Here is a 17,952-nt window from a genome sequence, read left to right on the forward strand (position 1 = left end):
AATATAATTAAAATGTCTGACCATATAATTTAAATTTTAATATAATATTACAATATTACATACTAACTTAGTATTATTAATCTTTAAGTTGGAAAGGAAAATTCCTACATCATTAACATTTAACAAGGTGATGAATTATTGATGTGATGCATAGTTGGAGGTGAGACAAGTAATAATCCACCTTTTCATACATTTTTGATAAATTATTAATGAATTTGAACTATATCACATCAAACTATAATTGGATCCAAAACATGTTCGATGAATTACGTTGATATACTAGTTTTTGATTTTGTTTGTTAAGGTGACAGAAATTACAATAAACTTAGAAAAGAAATCAATAGATGATTGATTGAGTAGAACTTGAAAATAGTTGAAGATAGATAATTATGTTAGGGGAAAAATGAGTTTGGCATTAAACTTAGGCAGTTAAGAGAGGGGTGGGACAATAACCCGATTGGAATTCCGGAACGGCGGACGCTTTTTTATTTGTAAAGAGTACGAAATGGTCCCAACCAAGAAGTACAAACTTCTAATCCTACCCATCTGATCTCAGATCCCATCCAACGACACACACTTCACCACGTTCCTTTTAAAAACACCTTTGATTTCCACATCTTCTCATGGCCAAGACACATCCACGTTCTAGTTTCGGAAGCCGTCGGATCAAACAACATTTAACGGCGTGAATCCATCCTTCAGTCCTTGCTTTCTCAGTTAATTTTCAGTGTGAAGCCTTTTATGTCCCGCTCTTTCTCTCTTTCTCTCTTTCTCTCTTTCTGGAAAATATCTGAACGGAATAAATTTAAATAATTGCAAAAGGGATTTTTATCGACCTCTGTCTTTCTTTGTTCGAAGCTCTTCTTTTTCTTTTCTTTTTTTTTTTTGGGTAAGTTTTGGTTTTGGTTGACGAAGAAATGCAGGAGCAAGCGACGAGTTCAGCCGCCGCTAGTTCTCTGCCTTCGAGCAGTGAAAGATCTTCCAGCTCTGCTCTTCACCTCGAAGTTAAAGAAGGTTAATCTTTATCTTCTTTCTCGAATCTGATCGTTTCTATCTGCTGATTTCATCCATATTCATACATAATTTAGGGGGTTTCCTTCATTTTTTTTTTCTTTTTGGGGTTTGAATTTTGTGTGTAATGGATGTTTGGTGAGAGAAATTTAGGAATGGAGAGCGATGAGGAGATCCGGAGAGTGCCGGAGATAGGCGGGGAATCGGCGGGAACATCGGCTTCCGGGAGGGATACTGGTTCGGTAGCCGGTCCGGACCGGGTTCAAGTTTCTCGGGAGGGTCAAAGGAAAAGAGGGAGAAGTCCGGCTGATAAAGAAAGCAAGAGACTCAAGAGGTGAGGCAAAACGCATGCCGTTTTGGTACTTTTTAGTCCTTTAAGTTTCTCATTTTGTCTCGTTTTTCTAATTTTTAACAAAAGTCAAGCATTCTATTAGATATTTAATTAAAATTATTTCATAAAATTTTTTTTAAAAAAAAAAAAAACTTTCCCTTTTTCTCTTTAGGTTATAAACTTTGTTTTTTTACTAAGTTTGTTTTGAAATGTTTTATTATTTTTTTACTCAACTTTAAAATTTGTTTAAATGAAAGAAAATGAAATTTAAATTGATATGTTTATCCTTCAATCGTAGTCTTATTTCAACTTCAAAATGAAAAAGAAAAAAGAAAAGAAAAAAGGGCACTTTTTTTTCTTGAAATTGAGGTTTCGGATTGTTGAAGCTATTTATTTAAAATTGGATTTAGATTGCTGAGGAATAGGGTATCGGCACAGCAAGCAAGGGAGAGAAAAAAGGCGTATTTGAATGATTTAGAGATAAGGGTGAAGGATTTGGAGAAGAAGAACTCTGAACTTGAAGAAAGGCTTTCCACTTTACAGAATGAGAATCAGATGCTTAGACAAGTAAGTTTAATTAATTACTCTAATCATTCCTTCCATTTAACATTCCATAATTATATTCTTTTAACTTTTTTCTATTTTACTTATGCTGCTGGGCTTTCTATGATAGACCCAAATTCATTGGCTGATACGATGAAATTTGGTTTTTTTTTTTTTTTTTTTTTTCTTAACAAAACATTTTTCTATTTCTAATTGTAGATTTTGAAGAACACAACGGCAAGTAGGAGAAGCGGTGAGTGAGAGGGAGGAGAGTATTTTGTTACACCTGATCAGTTCTGATCAAATATGATAAGTTACTGCCAAAGTTTGGTAATTTAATTTATCTTGTTTTTTTGTTTTTTTATACTCATTTTTTTCCTTTCCATCTTCCATTCGAAGAAAGAAGTAGCTAATTTGTCAATCTTTCATGTTGACCTGAGGTCTAAGGAGATTCTTGTACTTCTATGGAATTGAAGTTTCTATAAAAACTGATCAAACAGAGTAACGGTTTATAAAACAATTTGCCTATTCAACCTTGCAACAATGATCTTCAAACTCGAGATAGAAAAAGATTTTAGTAAGATAATGTACATCGACTGTTCTTATTTGGTACGTAAGGATTTCATGCAATAATGTTGATGAGCTACTTCATTGCTGGAGCACCTGCATTTTTCTTTGTGAAGGACCTATTTTAGTTGAAGTCAGTATGAACTTGGTTGACAACTACACTCGTGACTTCGGCCCAAATTCAGTTGCCTGTCTTGCCATCCATGGATATGACCAATCACTCCCAGGAACGACACTGGAGATGTTCCACTAGAACAAGTAATTATGCATTGACTAACAATGGGAACAATATCATATAAGAGATTATCCAAATAAATAGTTTAAAAAAGAAAATTCAGCTCTAGCCTTTCTAAGGGGATCCTGGAACTGAATCTTAGCAAAACACCAGAAATCTAGTTAAAGAGTTGGGGGAGTGGGGCCAAAATAAAAGCTAAGGGAGAAAAAAAAAAAACAGAAAACAAAACTGTGTTTCCTCTCTCTAGTTCAGAGCATGAATTGCTTGCTCTATCATGCCATGTAAAAAAGTTGTCTACTCGTCAGTCTTCACTGTCGTCTTCGACGAGGATCCTCTTGCATGCCTCGTAGCACATGAAAGAAATCCCAGCAGCAGGAACCAACTTCATACAGCTGGGACCGAGCCCTCTGAATAGCCCTGGAATGCCTTCTTTCTCGAATATGCTTACAAGTGCATGAATGACATTCTTGTAAACTTGTCTTCCGCTCAAAGCTCCCACCTGCATTTGCTTACGTGCTACTTCGAGTGGGAATGTAACGCTGCTTGAGAAAGCACCAGCTGCTGAACCAATCAAAAGGGTTTCGATGTTTCCAATCCTCTCTTTCTTACAAATTTTTCGATAGGCTTTCCGTAATGTGTCGTAAGCAAAATAATTAGTCGCAGAATACGGAATTACACCAATGAGACTAGGGGCAAGGCCTCTGTAGAGTTCGGCAGGCCCCTCTTCTCTAAGTATCTTTAAGAATGCATCAAATAGACCGTTGTATGCATCTCTCTGCAACATTCACAGAGCTCTATATAACATTATCTCAAATCAGAAAGGAAAGGTTACAGAGTTGCTTAGTTTTTAGTTCAGATGTACCTGAATAGTCAACCGGGTTTTGAGTAGCTCAAGAGGATATGTGCATAATGTTGAGCTAACTCCTGCACAGGCCCCAGCGACAAATGAGGCAGAAATTGGAAGTTTTGAAGGCTCACCCGGTTTAGGTGACAAATTCTTGTTGACTGTGTCATACACAAAGAGCTGCACATGGAATGGTGTAGAAAGTTTCAAAATACATAATGAGTTAAATTAGAAGCCAGATTCAACGTCCTTCCTAGATGAACTTTTCACTATTTTGTATTGAACGAAATTTAAATTACTGTTTGAAACTGCATGGAACACATGTTACATTTTAAAAGAGTATGCTACTTTTTACGGTTCCACAACATGAGGTAGATAAAGCAGAATTCAAGTCTACAACTCCAGCAACCTAACGAAAATTCAACGATTTCAAAACAAGGTAATGCTATAACGCAATAACCACAGGTATAATGACACAAGCACTAAAACAAACATATTGATGCTGATAATACACAATCGGAGTATAACAACAGAGAGGCTTCTTGAAAAGCCAGTTTTGACTAGCAAACTAGAGTTCAATAGTCCTAAAACTCCTGAAATGACCACAACCTTTTCACAAAAATACATCCCTTGAGGTTATATAGAATCAATTGGACAAGAACAACACATAGTCAAAAGTAACCAATTCATCAGATAAGGATAAAGCTTTGCAGCTTCGAACTCCCTCCCACCATCAACTAAGCATAATCCAATCAGAAACAAAGTATATATTAGAGAATGGACACAAAATCAGAGGCTACAATACCTCAATAGCTTTGCTAGGAGCAACACGAATGATGTTAACAAAATTTCCCCTAAACAGCCCCTTCCACCCATCAGTTTGCATGATATTATGAAACACTTCTGTGGTAGAATTTCCACTACTCCCCACCATTAGATGTGTCCTTATTGTCTCCAATGGTGCCACGCAAGTCCTAGAGACAGCCCCGGCAACAGCACCACTCATCAGCCTCCTCAGTGAAGGATTAGCAACTTTAACTTTCAATCTAAGCCCACCTTTCTTCTTCTTCACAACCCCTTCGTCTTCGTTAGCCCCATGAATCCGAAAACCCTCAACCCAAGATAAGTACTTCATGTACAAATCGGTGTAAGCAAGTTTATTGCCGCCATTGTTGCGAGGATTGGAAGAATCTGGAGAAATTCCAAAGCCAACACCCATCTGCCCCACGCTTGCAAATAAGCCACCAGGAAGAAAAGATTCATCTTGATGGAGACGACATTGAGATCCCAAACCAGAAACCGTGAAGAACCCACCATGATTGGAATCATCGAAAACTCGAAATTCCTTCCTACCCATAAATCAAAAGCGAGGAAACAATCGGGTTAGGAAGAAATTAAGGGCAAGCGTATTGAAATCCAGGAAAAGGGTGAAAGGGGGTATTGGGAAGAAGAAAGGAATTAAGAAAGAAGACCCATTTGAAGAGCGGAAAAACCGAGGAAGAGAAGAGATAGAATAGAAAGGCGCATGAAGTAAAGGGTTAAAAGGGGTGGGTGGGAGAAAGGGGTTTTTGAGGAAGGGATTTGTGAAAAGGAAGATTGAAGAAACGGGGAAGGGAAAACCTAATAGGGAAGAGAGAAGAGAGAAGAAGAGAGGTAGAGGAATCTCTCTCTTTCACCAACCCAAGAACAGTGCAGCCAAACTTCTGAAGGTTTTGAAGGAAATATTTTAATGGAGGAATAATAAGCTGTTTTGCTTCCTTTATTCGTTTCGCAGAGTGATTGGCCTCTGCTTCATTCCAACGATTTAGTTTTTTCTCTTCTTCTTCTTCTTTTTTTTCTTTTTTTCTTTTTTTTTTCCTTTAAAAAATATTTATTATTATTATTATTATTATTCTCTAAATACGTAAATCTAAGTTTAAATTGAACTAAAAAATTTGTCTATTTTGGCTCATATTTGTCCACTTGAGTAGAAAAAAAATAGAAATAAATCTTCTATTAATTTTTATTCCTATATTTGGGTTAATTGACATAACATTTTATTGATGAAACAAGTGACTATATTAAGCTACATCAATAGTTAAGCATATGAATTTAGAATCGTATTCTTATTTTTCTCTATTGATTACATTTACTTTATAAGGCTTTTATACTACATTTTCTTTTTGGACCTACAATTACGCTTACCTTTGAGTAAATAAATAGTGGATTACCTTTTTGTTTTTCTGATTGCTTCTTCAATTATGGCGTCTTTAGTCTCATTTGCTAATGTGATCCTTCAAATAAAAAGGAAACAAAAATGTGTAATCTATATGGGACATTTTAATATTAAATATTTTCTTTTTCATCAATTTTCACTTTTGAATCTAAAATATTGTTTTTCTATTACATGTGATAATTTTTTAACTACAAAACATATATGTTATTTTTACTTCCACAAAAATATGAGAGTGTAAATATTGACTTAATTTGTACTTCAAACAAATAAATAATATCTTAATTACTAAGTTAGGGTCATATTTGTTTGCTTCTAATTCTTTTAAAACTGAATCTCACACCTTCATATCATAAACACAAACAATATATATATAACTACATGAGAAGATGGATCTCCATGAGTTTCTGGATAGACGTCTACGTATCGTCCCATTTTCAACAACATAAGATGTCAAATAACTTGATGTCGTTAAATTTTTTATATAAAATGATTAGTAGATTAAAGAAAATTGAATATGATTTTCTCATTCTCATCTCTTTTATCTCTTAAATATATATTTTTTGTCCAAGATGGAAAAAAAATCCCTAAATTAACTAGTTTTCACATCATCATTTATTTATCCGTTTTGGTTGTGTATAGTAATTTGTGTTCACTTGAAAATAGACACAATAGATAGATATAGAGTGGATTTGAAAATAGACACAATAGATAGATATAGAGTGGATTTAGATTATCTATGGTTTAAAAAAATGCTTTTCAATAATACTTTTTTTAAAAATACTTTATTTCAAATAAGTTTAAAATTTAAAGACTTATGTTACATGTTTGGTTAGATCTTCTTATAAGTGTTATATACATAATTTTGTTTAGAACTTATTGTTCATACGAGATTTCGAAAAAATGTATTTCATGGAGTTGAACATTGTATTTTGATTAATATTGTGAATATCATCTCTAGTATTTATTTATTTGATGCTTTCTCTCGAATACAAGTTACAAACTTATAATTTCTTGATCTTCAATTTTTAGGATGTTATAGTTGCAAGTCTATTTGAGACCCAATTTTCTGGAATTCAAGAAAAGTTTGACTTCAATATTTCACTTCCAAGTCTTTAATATTTCAGAAGATGATGATCTCAAAGTTTATTAGAAGATGATGATCTCAAAGTTTATAAGAATTTGCACGTCTTGAGAGTTTCAAAACTTTAATTACTCCCTCAACCAAAGACCTCTTAAATGAGTGGCAAATGTCTCTATTTATAGAGAAAATTTATGAGTTTTTGGTTTGGGCCCATTTGCTTATTGGACTTGGGCTTGGACTCATTTGCCTTATTAGGTTTGGGCTCATCTGCTTGTTGAGTTTTGACTTGGCTGATGTGTTTGTTGGACTTAAATTAGGTTAGATTGCGTAAACTTAATTATCAAAATTTAATAAATAAATTGGCCGAATTTTCTTGCTCTAACACTTATTTTCTCAAAATTTTGGTTCGAGATGTTTTCTTTAAAATGAATTTTATTCAATATCATTTTTTTAAAAAAATACATTTTAAAAAGTTACCAAACATCTCAAATGATTTTTTTCTCAAATTTAAACACTTTAAAATGTAATCCAAACACATCCATAAATTCATTAGAGCTTTAAAATTAATGTTTAGATTGACTTAAGAAATAAAATGTTTCTAAAAAAACTCACTTTTATTTTATTCATCTCCTTGGATAAAATTGTTTAGCACTTTAAAAGCTATTCTAAGTGGTTGCGGAATCCTCCAGTTTTTTCTCAAATGAATTGTATTTTAAGTTTGGAAAATTGTACGAGATAAAATATTTGACGAAATATTTATAGTTTATAGAAAAATGGAGGATAATGAACCGTGTTTTGTAGTGGTTTTATTCTCTATGGAGGATAAATAATTTGTTAATTTTTTTTAAAAAAAAATTAATAAACTAATTAGAAATCTCATACGTACATCAAGCAAAATAATAATAATAAAAAATAAAAGAGGAAGAAGTAAAGATGACATAATATATGTATCAAACTTCATTCATAATGTATTCCTTTAATCAGCCCAACCCCATACTTCATAGGGTGCCTCAATAGGCGAAATTCTTTATATTTTTCCTGACACATTTAAGTTGTAGAATTCAAGGAGAGGAGTAATTCTAAGCAAAAAAAAGAAAATTGTTTATATATATATAATCAATTAGCTTTTAGATTTTTAGAATTTTGAAAATTAATTTTGCAAACATTTCTGATATTTTGATATTTATAATTTTGGTAACTAAGTCCAGTTTTAAATACTCAGAAAAATATATTTTTCATTTGGCTATGAATTGAAAAAAGAAAATGAAAATCATTTTAAGAAATTGAGTGGCGGTGGTTGGATATTTGAATTTCCTTTTACAATAATTTTGATATTTATGGAAATTCGAATCAAAACTTAGAATAATAAATGTCACAAAACAAAAATTGTAAATCAAGACAAAACCTTCTAGATATTATCATTTTCTTTTAACCCTAAGTATGAGTCAGCATTATTTTGTTTGAAAGGAAGCTTAAATGGAGGGCATCCTGATTCCGCAAAATCAAATATTCTTCTTCTTTTTTCTATGCAAATTCAATGTTAGGTATCTTCTTTTCTCTTCAACACACTTTTGTATTACAATTTCACAACAAATAAAATAATATATACTAGCAAGTGAAAGTGTATTATTGTTGGTTTTGGAATTCAATTACTTACATATGTGCCCATATAAACTCTCTCTCAAAATAATTAGATTAATTTAAAATATTATTATACATGGCTAAAATTGATAGATCTCCTTAAAATTAATCTCATTTGAAAGATGGTACATTAATCAATATTGTCCGTTAAACTTGGTAGGACTCCCTATTAAAGGAATTGACCACATATATAATTCAACCTTTGTCCAATCCCACTAGAATTTCCCATTTCCTCAAATCATTAGTAGCACTTACTTTTTCTCAAACTCACATGTTTGATAAAATCAAAATCAAATGCAACCTCCTCCCTACTTTCCCCATATTGTATATGTCCAAAACCCTCCCTAGCTAGCAGCTACTATAAATAGATATATATATATTGGAGAGTATAAAATATTACCAAAGCTCTAAAACCTCCAACTATATATAAACTCTAACACAACAGAAGAAGCCTTACAACAAAACAATGGCTCTCTTCTTCTTCTTCTTCTTCTTACTGATCTTCAAACACATTTCCATGGCTCTTGCAGACATTGGCACTGCCTCATCCTATGGCCCCCCATATCTTCGTAAGTAAAAACACATCTTTATACACACATCCTCGATATCTTATACACTAATTAGAAATTTTGCAAATGGTCTCTCGTGCTTGTTTTTGCAGCCACACAGTGTAACGGGAATAGCGTCGAACAGTTTCCTCCCGGCAACCTCTTTGTCGCAGTCAACGAAGGGTTGTGGGATAATGGTGCTGCCTGCGGTCGACGATATAGATTACGGTGTTTGAGTGGTCGAAATCGCCCATGCAAGACCGACATCATCGAAGTTCAAGTCGTGAACTTTTGCCCTAAGTCCCCATGCCCTTCTTCCTTTCTCATGTCCAAAGAGGCTTTCTTCGCCATCTCTCGCTTCCCTACTGCTAAACTCAACGTTGAATACATTGAGTACGTTACGTTCTCTCTCTAATATTAAACATATCATAATCCATCAACTTAAAACGTTTTAAATTTCAATCTGACTTTGTTTTACTATCCAAATCTTAATTTGAATTCATTTGTTGGGTGCTTCTGCAGGATATAATTTCACAAGTTTTGCAGCCATTAATTTCCAAAAGTTGAGTGCAGTCTCAAATTTTCAAAGATAATTTGCTGTGCAATAATACCAACGTACCTATACCTATACCTATACCCATCTTTTGCAACGTGCTAACCCTATCAAATATTGTCATCAAAATGACCATAGTTCAACTAGCAACATACATGTACTATCAATATCAATTTCAAGAAAATTCATATATATAGTCTGTTAGAAAGAAAACCATTAAATATGGTTGGATATATATTGTTGTTGTTTGGTTTATTTTCATTATTACTATATACACGATCAAGCAGATTACAAAAAATTCTTCTCTAATCCCACACTCAAATTTTTATTCATAATTCCACACGTTTCTTCTTAATAAATATAATTGGATGGCGGTGGTTCGTTGTTTATGATCCTTTTTTTGTCTATGTTAATTAGTTGGAAAGGAGATGTTGATTAAATAAGTTTTATATATATTTAAACAGATAAGAATCTCTAAACATGCTGCAGCTAATCCATTGAATGTTATTAATTTAACAAAATTAGAATTAGTGAGGGGGTTAGTTTAATTAACAGTCCTTAATTAAGTTGGTTAGTGGAACAAAAAGAACTAATACTTATAACTTATCTCAATTTCATTGTGCATTACTGTTGTTGTTGTTATTATTATTATTCTAATTTACACCCATCCCCCTAAGTGCTAATGGGTATATAATGATTATAAGGCCAATATATACGGACGTTAATGCTATATCCTATCTTCATTTTAATTATAAAGAGAGATCAAACCTATGTCGTAAGCACTTTTGAGAAAGTAGTGCTAAGTAGTTTTTATATTAAAACTGTCCTTATCTAATAGTTAAAAGTAGTAGTGCCAAGTAGTTTTAATATGCACGTATATATGATAATGAACTATTCTATACTATGGGTAAAAACTAAAATGGGGGAAAACCAAATCCAAACACATTAAGCGAAAACAAAAGGGCTAATAAAAAGCAAAGTATAGAGCCCAAAGAATAGGTAGTTTGAAGTGTTAGGGATTACAAAGTCAAATTTGAACTAAAAGTTAGAAATTAAAAGTGGAATGTGGTTTTATTATTGAACTAAAAAGAAAGTGGTGAAAGGTTGGCTTATTGCTTTCACGCAAACATAAAAAGAGTATATAGAACTTGCGGTTTAAAATATTTTTAAATTAACGTTGGCTTATTTGGTTTATAAGTAATTATCATTATAAACTAATTTAATACTATTTTAAGATATTGGTACAAAATGTAAATTTTTTTATATTTTAAAAATTACATACGGATATAAACTAATAGAAATTTATTGATATCTAATTATAAAATTTAAAATTTCGTTATATTTTATAAATATTTTGGTTTAAACCAAACTTATGCAAATACACATATTATTCAAAAGGAATTGTCCATAGTTGACCAAAGGTCTTTCCACTCTTTATCCATTAATCAATTAAAGTAAAAGAGAGAGAACCAATATCAATATTCATAAATTCATCATCATCCAAAAATATATGCTCACTTCCAATATCTACCTTTTCTTTTTTTGTTCATTCATTCATTCATTTCTTTTTTTTTCTCCTTTTCTCTTTTTTTTCTGTCACAATTTCAAATTTATGATAAGTTTGTATTAAACAGTTTTCTAACCATGAATACAACTTTTCTAATTAAGTAAGCTGTTAATATGGTATGTGCATGAGTTAGTAATTTTAAATTTCAATACTATAAAAACAAGTTTAAGTTATGATCATATATGTTGAGAATTTGAATACGTATGGTCTATATATATATAGAAAATTTTAGTGAACTTCAAGTTGGCCATCACACACTTCACTTTTGTGGTTAAAGATTTGATAATTATTAGTTTGATGATAACAGCCTTTAACTAATTACTCCATATAATTTAAGTTGGTTGGTGAAGCAGAAAAGATAGCTTCATTATTTTATGGATGACAAAATAATGCCCACACATGCATCTGATATAATCATATAGTAAAAGCTAAAGCTTGTTTTATTTTTGTATATATAATTCTCAGCCATCTTTAAAGATTGGAATTAACTATGGCCAACCATGCCTTAAACATAATCAATAGTATCAATATTACATTAAGTAGGCTAGATATACATATATATATGTATGGATCAATGTTTATCAATGAAAATATGGAGTTAATTAAGCCTTATCTTTTAATATCTTTTGACATGACATCATGTGTTAAGATTGGGTAGGGATAAGTACACCTTAGTTAATTGTTTAATCTATGTGTAATGTGTGGATAAAGTTATGTTTTAACTTTTTTTTCTCTCTTTTTTATGTTATCTATTTTTAAAATTTTTGTATTTTTAATTTAAATTAAGGTCCAAAAATAGATATCACTGATCATCATATACACACAAATTTTGGCTTTCTGCTGTGTAGCAATGCAATTGCAGTCTCCTTCATATGAATTTAATTTTGAAATTTGACCTCTCACACATAATAAAATGTTGTTTATAGATAATTATTTTCTTCCACTTATATATAAACTAGATGGTGTGATGATGTTTTAATTAGCAATTTATTATAAAACAAAACTATATAAAACTATTCCTGTACTTTGAACTTCAAAATAAAACTTTTTCTTTTTTTAAATTTGAGCCACATCCCTAAATAAAATTAAGTAAATAACATGGGTTTATAAGTTTAATTTTTAAAATATAAAAAACTAAAAATCAAATCATTATTAGATGAAGTTTGAGAAATTGAATTAAGTGTATGCATGTATACACTACCTCCTTATAGTACTAGTAGAATAATCATGTCAAATATATGTTGGATGATATATAACTAAACTTATATTTTATCATATATCGTAAATTTTTATTTTAAAAGGATGCTAAACTAATTAACCTATGATAGAGCAAATTCACATTATAAATATTACTATGTATAATCAAATTGATGAGTAAGTAGTGTTGTAATCCAAAATTCTATTTTGTGGTAGTGTTTTGTGATTGCATAGGATATAATAATTGGCAAAATGTGGTGAATAATATAAGATATAAAGTAAAAGTGGTACACTATATTAATTTTTGAATATGAACATTGTGACCAAGTCAAAGTAAAATGCATAATCATAGATAGGGCATAACTTAACACTTAGCTTCACAGTTGGAAAAATTTTGTAGAAGCAAAAACTGAAATGGAGTCAACATTGAAAGGACAAAGAAGGGGATGATTATATTAAAGCACCACTTTATACATAAACCTCATTATAAGTTTGAAGAAAAAAAAACGATATGAAGTATGTTAGAAAGTATAATTAAGTCAACTGGAAAATGACATTATTGAAATAATGGCGTATAACTCAAATAAATAAGGGATGTTTGTATATATGTGATGAGTATTTGGTTTTTTAAAATTAATTAACTGTGTAAATACATTTTTTATATATTCGTTTAGGGTTTAGGGTTTTTTTACGTTCTCTCACATATTAAATATATGTAGAGTGGCTTTAAAATGTAAATTATTTTGGACTTAAATTGAGTCAATTTAACTTTTATAGTCAAATTGGATGATTCAAGTCTGGAACAAAAATTTGAAAAGACTTGAACAAATAGCAGATAATTACATTTTATTAGTTCATTCAATATTATATTAATGGATTAGTTATTTAAAAATGTGCAAGTACATCCCAATTTATTTTACTATGAGATTTTTTTTTTTTTTTTTTTGTATTTTTAATGTTTTTTTAGTTAGTATTTTGAATATACACTTTTAACAAATTTTAATTTGGTTGAGAACAACCGAAACTCTGTATTTTGTAAAAGCCACCGAAAGAGAGGGGGATTTGAATGTATATTCTACTGAATGAGGCTCTGCGCAACAATTCGTGCTTCTATGTTTGACTAAATGCAATCTCAATTCACAAAACCCAAGCTATTACGTACAATCAACAATGTTTTAGCTTCTTCTACACCTAACCCTCGTGCACCGGAGCAGAATTGTTTAGCCCTTCTTCAGGCCTGTAACGCGCTACCCAAGCTCACCCAAATCCATACTCACATTCTCAAGTTGGGTCTCCACAACAACCCACTCGTTCTCACCAAATTCGCCTCCATTTCTTCTCTTATTCATGCTACTGACTACGCTGCCTCTTTCTTGTTCTCTGCTGAAGCCGATACTCGGCTGTACGATGCATTTCTTTTCAATACCCTCATCCGAGCCTACGCTCAAACTGGTCACTCGAAGGATAAAGCCTTGGCTTTGTATGGTATAATGCTTCATGATGCCATTTTGCCTAATAAATTCACGTACCCATTTGTGTTGAAGGCTTGTGCTGGTCTCGAGGTTTTGAATTTGGGCCAAACGGTTCATGGCTCGGTGGTGAAGTTTGGGTTTGATTGTGATATTCATGTTCAGAACACTATGGTTCATATGTATTCCTGTTGCGCCGGTGGGATCAATTCTGCCCGCAAAGTGTTTGATGAAATGCCAAAGTCAGATTCTGTGACTTGGAGTGCGATGATCGGTGGGTATGCTCGAGTAGGGCGCTCCACTGAAGCAGTGGCCTTGTTTAGAGAGATGCAAATGGCGGAGGTTTGCCCAGATGAGATCACTATGGTTTCCATGCTTTCTGCTTGTACTGATTTGGGTGCCCTTGAACTTGGGAAGTGGATTGAAGCTTACATAGAGAGACACGAAATTCATAAACCAGTAGAGGTTAGCAATGCACTCATTGACATGTTTGCAAAGTGTGGTGATATTAGTAAAGCATTGAAGTTATTTAGAGCTATGAATGAGAAAACAATAGTTTCCTGGACTTCTGTTATTGTTGGCATGGCAATGCATGGCCGTGGTCAAGAGGCCACTTGTTTATTTGAGGAGATGACAAGTTCTGGTGTAGCTCCAGATGATGTCGCCTTTATTGGCTTGCTTTCTGCTTGTAGCCATTCGGGACTAGTAGAAAGAGGTAGAGAATATTTCGGTTCTATGATGAAGAAATACAAACTTGTTCCTAAGATAGAACATTATGGATGCATGGTGGACATGTATTGCAGGACTGGACTTGTGAAAGAGGCTCTTGAGTTCGTACGTAATATGCCAATCGAGCCAAATCCAGTAATCTTACGAACACTAGTCAGTGCCTGCCGTGGTCATGGTGAATTCAAGCTTGGAGAAAAGATAACCAAACTGCTAATGAAACACGAACCTTTGCATGAATCAAACTATGTGTTGCTCTCTAATATTTATGCAAAAACGCTTAGTTGGGAGAAGAAGACCAAAATTAGAGAGGTGATGGAAGTGAAAGGCATGAAAAAGGTTCCAGGGAGCACTATGATTGAGATTGATAATGAAATCTATGAATTTGTTGCTGGAGATAAGTCTCATAAACAGCACAAAGAAATCTATGAAATGGTGGATGAGATGGGTAGAGAAATGAAGAAATCTGGATACCGTCCTTCGACATCAGAGGTTTTGCTTGATATCAATGAAGAGGACAAAGAAGATAGTTTGAATAGGCATAGTGAAAAACTAGCTATTGCATTTGGTCTTCTTAGGACTCCACCAGGAACTCCAATTCGAATTGTAAAGAATTTGCGAGTTTGCAGTGATTGCCACTCGGCTTCCAAGTTCATTTCTAAAATTTATGATCGTGAAATCATAATGAGAGACCGCAACAGGTTTCACCACTTCAAGTCTGGGCAGTGCTCATGTGGAGATTTCTGGTGAAGTTATAATAGCATCAAATGAGTATGAAACAGGCAATTGGTAGTTGGTCAGGTTCATCAATGCTCTGCATCCATTATGCAGTTGAGGGCATTACATGTTAAAAATTGGAAGAATGTTTCAAAGATGCAATTGTTAATGTTATATATTTCCTCCATTTGATTCAAAGCTCAACCCCTTTGGCGCCAATATGCTTGAGAGCTTCAAATTCAACTGAAAAAACATAAAATCAGCTGCTTTTGATTGGAAGTGTTCTTTTATCAATCCTGCAAGTAAAAGGAAAGCTAGCTTCCTTGGTGGACGGCTCCTCAAAGGCAATCAAACTAACAACTCGGTAACGTTCAACTTATCTTCGACTCAGTTGTAAAAAATCTTTTAGGACATCCTAGTTTATGCTTAAAGAATCTATATTTCGATTCTTCCAAGTCATGATCTTTTTAATCCAATCTGAATTGCAGGTATGTCAAATTTTATTCTTATTATATCTAATTGTTAAGGAACTCCCAACACAAAGACAGGATGGGCTTAGCCTGGTGATGTGACTTTCAAGTTGATGGATATCTAAGGTTTCATTTGAGTTTGCTTTTGCTTTTAAAATAATTGTTCTCAGCTTTGCTTCCTAAAAAATTCACAGCTAAAGATAGTATTTGGTAAATTTAATTTCATTGGTTAGGAAATTAGAAGATTTTTAAAAAGTTGAATCTAAAAGTGAGAAGCCTACTACTTTCACAAGTTAGTTATAATTTAAAGAGTGATTTTGTTAGATTATTTAACCATTTGCAAAAATGGTTAAACACTTTTTTTCAAAATCTCCTTTTTACCATTTTAAAACACAATTCAAACACTTTTGAGATAGTTTAAGTTTGGTATGTTTGGATTGACTAAACAATATTATTAGTATATTATGTTAGCCTTAGGAAATTAAATTTGTGTAAAGTCTGGATTAAAGGGAATGGACCCTCTTTTTGACACTATGTTTATAGAAAATTTATAAGTAAAGGTAGCTTTAACTTAAGTACTTAACTAGCCAATCATCTCCTAAATTATTAAATATATTTCTGAGGTAATTGATGGATGTAGACTTTGTTTTTGGCATTTTACATTGATTAGTGGAATCTTTTTTGCATTATTTTAGGGTGGGTTTAAATAAAATCGATTATCAATCAGTGGTTCAGACATATATATTTAAATAAATATGCGACATTTTAATAAAAATATACTGAATTATTACAAATATAAGTTTATAAAGTTCATAAAATCAATTGTCATCTATGCCAAGTTGCCAACCAAACACTACGAAAAAGTATGAATTATCCCTATACAGAGACTAATGGAAGGAAGCCCAATTTCATTTGGGAATGGTTACCATTTGGTTCATATCATCTTCAAATGATGTTCTATTCTACACACTAGACCGTGTTGAAATACTTTGAACATGACGTTTCAAATGACTCCAACACAAGATTTATCTCACTTCTATGAAGAAGACCTATTGTTCATAATTTTTGTTTTGGACTTTATTTTTTACCAACTATGTTTAGGGTTTGAAACTCTTGCGTGTTTTGTCTTTGTAGTTTGTACTGTATTTTCATGAACGGTGTAAATCTAAATATGTGTAAATATGGAAAATGGGAACAATTTGAAACTATATTTTCAATTTTGGGATTACTTATTAATTAGAGTCAAATAATAGTGTTTAAGTAATTTAGGGTTAGATGAAGAAGAATTATTGAACGCAAAAGTTTGTGCGTTTGGTGAGTTACCCATTGGCCACCAAAAAGTAAATGTAATGTCTTCTACAATCGCTATATGAATGGCTATCTATTTCCAACGAGTTCTCACACACTTATTTTGACTTGGCCAATCTTTACAAACCAAATTAAGTAAACATATAAGATTGTAATTAACAACCCATGGAATTATCCAAATAGATTTATTTTGATTTGACATTGGATCTTTTATATATATATATAATACCAATTTATTATTTTCGTTGAAATATTGAGTATTTGGATGAAATAGAATTATTTTGAAATAAGTGTTGTACCCAAAATTTCAATGTTTTTATGAGAGGTTGGTGATGGTAAATCCATATAAAGTCTTATAGTTTCCATCCTAAATAATTAGGAAAGCCTTTTAGAGAACCTAACAATGAAAGAGACAACCATTGAGAATAGTTCCATTCAATGAACAAAATTTTATAATTTTATGGACTTTTTTGTTCATGGTCCATCCTACCAACTTTGAAATACTCTATTTTACTCCTTCACATTTCAATTCTTTCAATTTAATATTTAAACTTCTCATTAAATATAAAAAATCGAGCATTAATTTTTTTTCTTTTTTGTTAGTCACAATCTTTCGACGTGATTTAATTTTCTATTATAGAGTGTAGACACTTGTTGGTACGAATACCTCTTCACGAATAATTAAATGAAAAAGACATATATGTGTTTTTTCATAAATCATTTTAAAAATATTAATGACTACCTCATAATTTTAAGTATTAAATAATTAAAAATCAAGAATTGATTTGGAAAACTAAACTAGAATAAAAGAAAGAGTTATTGAAAAAATACACCAAAGTGAACAATTTTTTTTTTTACAAAATATCATCTATCTATCCACTATATTTGTTAATATTTTATAAATATTTAATAATGAGAAGAGATGAAAG

The 17,952-nt window shown here is 32.0% G+C and overlaps 4 protein-coding genes across 4 annotated transcripts; 3 read left to right on the forward strand and 1 right to left on the reverse strand.

Annotated features, from left to right (window-relative positions):
• Nucleotides 1–689: 689 nt before the first annotated feature.
• On the forward strand, nucleotides 690–2,426 carry LOC101218051 (transcription factor HY5). Its single transcript, XM_004138683.3, has 4 exons — nucleotides 690–1,014; nucleotides 1,165–1,345; nucleotides 1,753–1,909; nucleotides 2,105–2,426. Exons 1-4 carry the CDS (start codon nucleotides 918–920, stop codon nucleotides 2,144–2,146), a joined length of 477 nt encoding a protein of 158 aa, XP_004138731.1. The 5' UTR covers nucleotides 690–917; the 3' UTR covers nucleotides 2,147–2,426.
• Nucleotides 2,427–2,694: 268 nt separating this feature from the next.
• Nucleotides 2,695–5,313, reverse strand: LOC101217815 (adenine nucleotide transporter BT1, chloroplastic/mitochondrial). The gene is made up of 3 exons (XM_004138682.3): nucleotides 4,337–5,313; nucleotides 3,550–3,711; nucleotides 2,695–3,462 (listed from the first exon to the last, which is right to left on the reverse strand). Exons 1-3 carry the CDS (start codon nucleotides 4,886–4,888, stop codon nucleotides 2,989–2,991), a joined length of 1,188 nt encoding a protein of 395 aa, XP_004138730.1. The 5' UTR covers nucleotides 4,889–5,313; the 3' UTR covers nucleotides 2,695–2,988.
• Nucleotides 5,314–8,858: 3,545 nt separating this feature from the next.
• On the forward strand, nucleotides 8,859–9,867 carry LOC101208867 (EG45-like domain containing protein 2). The gene is made up of 3 exons (XM_004138812.3): nucleotides 8,859–9,037; nucleotides 9,130–9,409; nucleotides 9,539–9,867. The coding sequence occupies exons 1-3, from the start codon at nucleotides 8,935–8,937 to the stop codon at nucleotides 9,543–9,545; spliced, it is 390 nt and encodes a 129-aa protein (XP_004138860.2). The 5' UTR covers nucleotides 8,859–8,934; the 3' UTR covers nucleotides 9,546–9,867.
• Nucleotides 9,868–13,326: 3,459 nt separating this feature from the next.
• On the forward strand, nucleotides 13,327–15,970 carry LOC101208624 (pentatricopeptide repeat-containing protein At4g21065). The gene is made up of 2 exons (XM_004138811.3): nucleotides 13,327–15,609; nucleotides 15,734–15,970. Exon 1 carries the CDS (start codon nucleotides 13,458–13,460, stop codon nucleotides 15,276–15,278), a length of 1,821 nt encoding a protein of 606 aa, XP_004138859.1. The 5' UTR covers nucleotides 13,327–13,457; the 3' UTR covers nucleotides 15,279–15,609; nucleotides 15,734–15,970.
• The last annotated feature ends 1,982 nt before the right edge of the window (nucleotides 15,971–17,952 follow it).

Source organism: Cucumis sativus, chromosome 2 (assembly GCF_000004075.3).
Source record: "Cucumis sativus cultivar 9930 chromosome 2, Cucumber_9930_V3, whole genome shotgun sequence".
Taxonomy (NCBI): domain Eukaryota; kingdom Viridiplantae; phylum Streptophyta; class Magnoliopsida; order Cucurbitales; family Cucurbitaceae; genus Cucumis; species Cucumis sativus.

Bases quoted from the DNA above. Each gene is read 5' to 3' on its own strand.
- LOC101218051 (XM_004138683.3), top strand. From the start codon at position 918: ATGCAGGAGCAAGCGACGAGTTCAGCCGCCGCTAGTTCTCTGCCTTCG. The intron at 1,346-1,752 runs GTGAGGCAAAAC...AATTGGATTTAG, and splicing joins GAAAGCAAGAGACTCAAGAG to ATTGCTGAGGAATAGGGTAT. The intron at 1,910-2,104 runs GTAAGTTTAATT...TTCTAATTGTAG, and splicing joins AGAATCAGATGCTTAGACAA to ATTTTGAAGAACACAACGGC.
- LOC101217815 (XM_004138682.3), bottom strand. From the start codon at position 4,888: ATGGGTAGGAAGGAATTTCGAGTTTTCGATGATTCCAATCATGGTGGG. The intron at 3,712-4,336 runs GTATTGTAGCCT...TTCCATGTGCAG, and splicing joins CTCCTAGCAAAGCTATTGAG to CTCTTTGTGTATGACACAGT. The intron at 3,463-3,549 runs GTACATCTGAAC...TGAATGTTGCAG, and splicing joins AAACCCGGTTGACTATTCAG to AGAGATGCATACAACGGTCT.
- LOC101208867 (XM_004138812.3), top strand. From the start codon at position 8,935: ATGGCTCTCTTCTTCTTCTTCTTCTTCTTACTGATCTTCAAACACATT. The intron at 9,038-9,129 runs GTAAGTAAAAAC...TTGTTTTTGCAG, and splicing joins CTATGGCCCCCCATATCTTC to CCACACAGTGTAACGGGAAT.
- LOC101208624 (XM_004138811.3), top strand. From the start codon at position 13,458: ATGCAATCTCAATTCACAAAACCCAAGCTATTACGTACAATCAACAAT.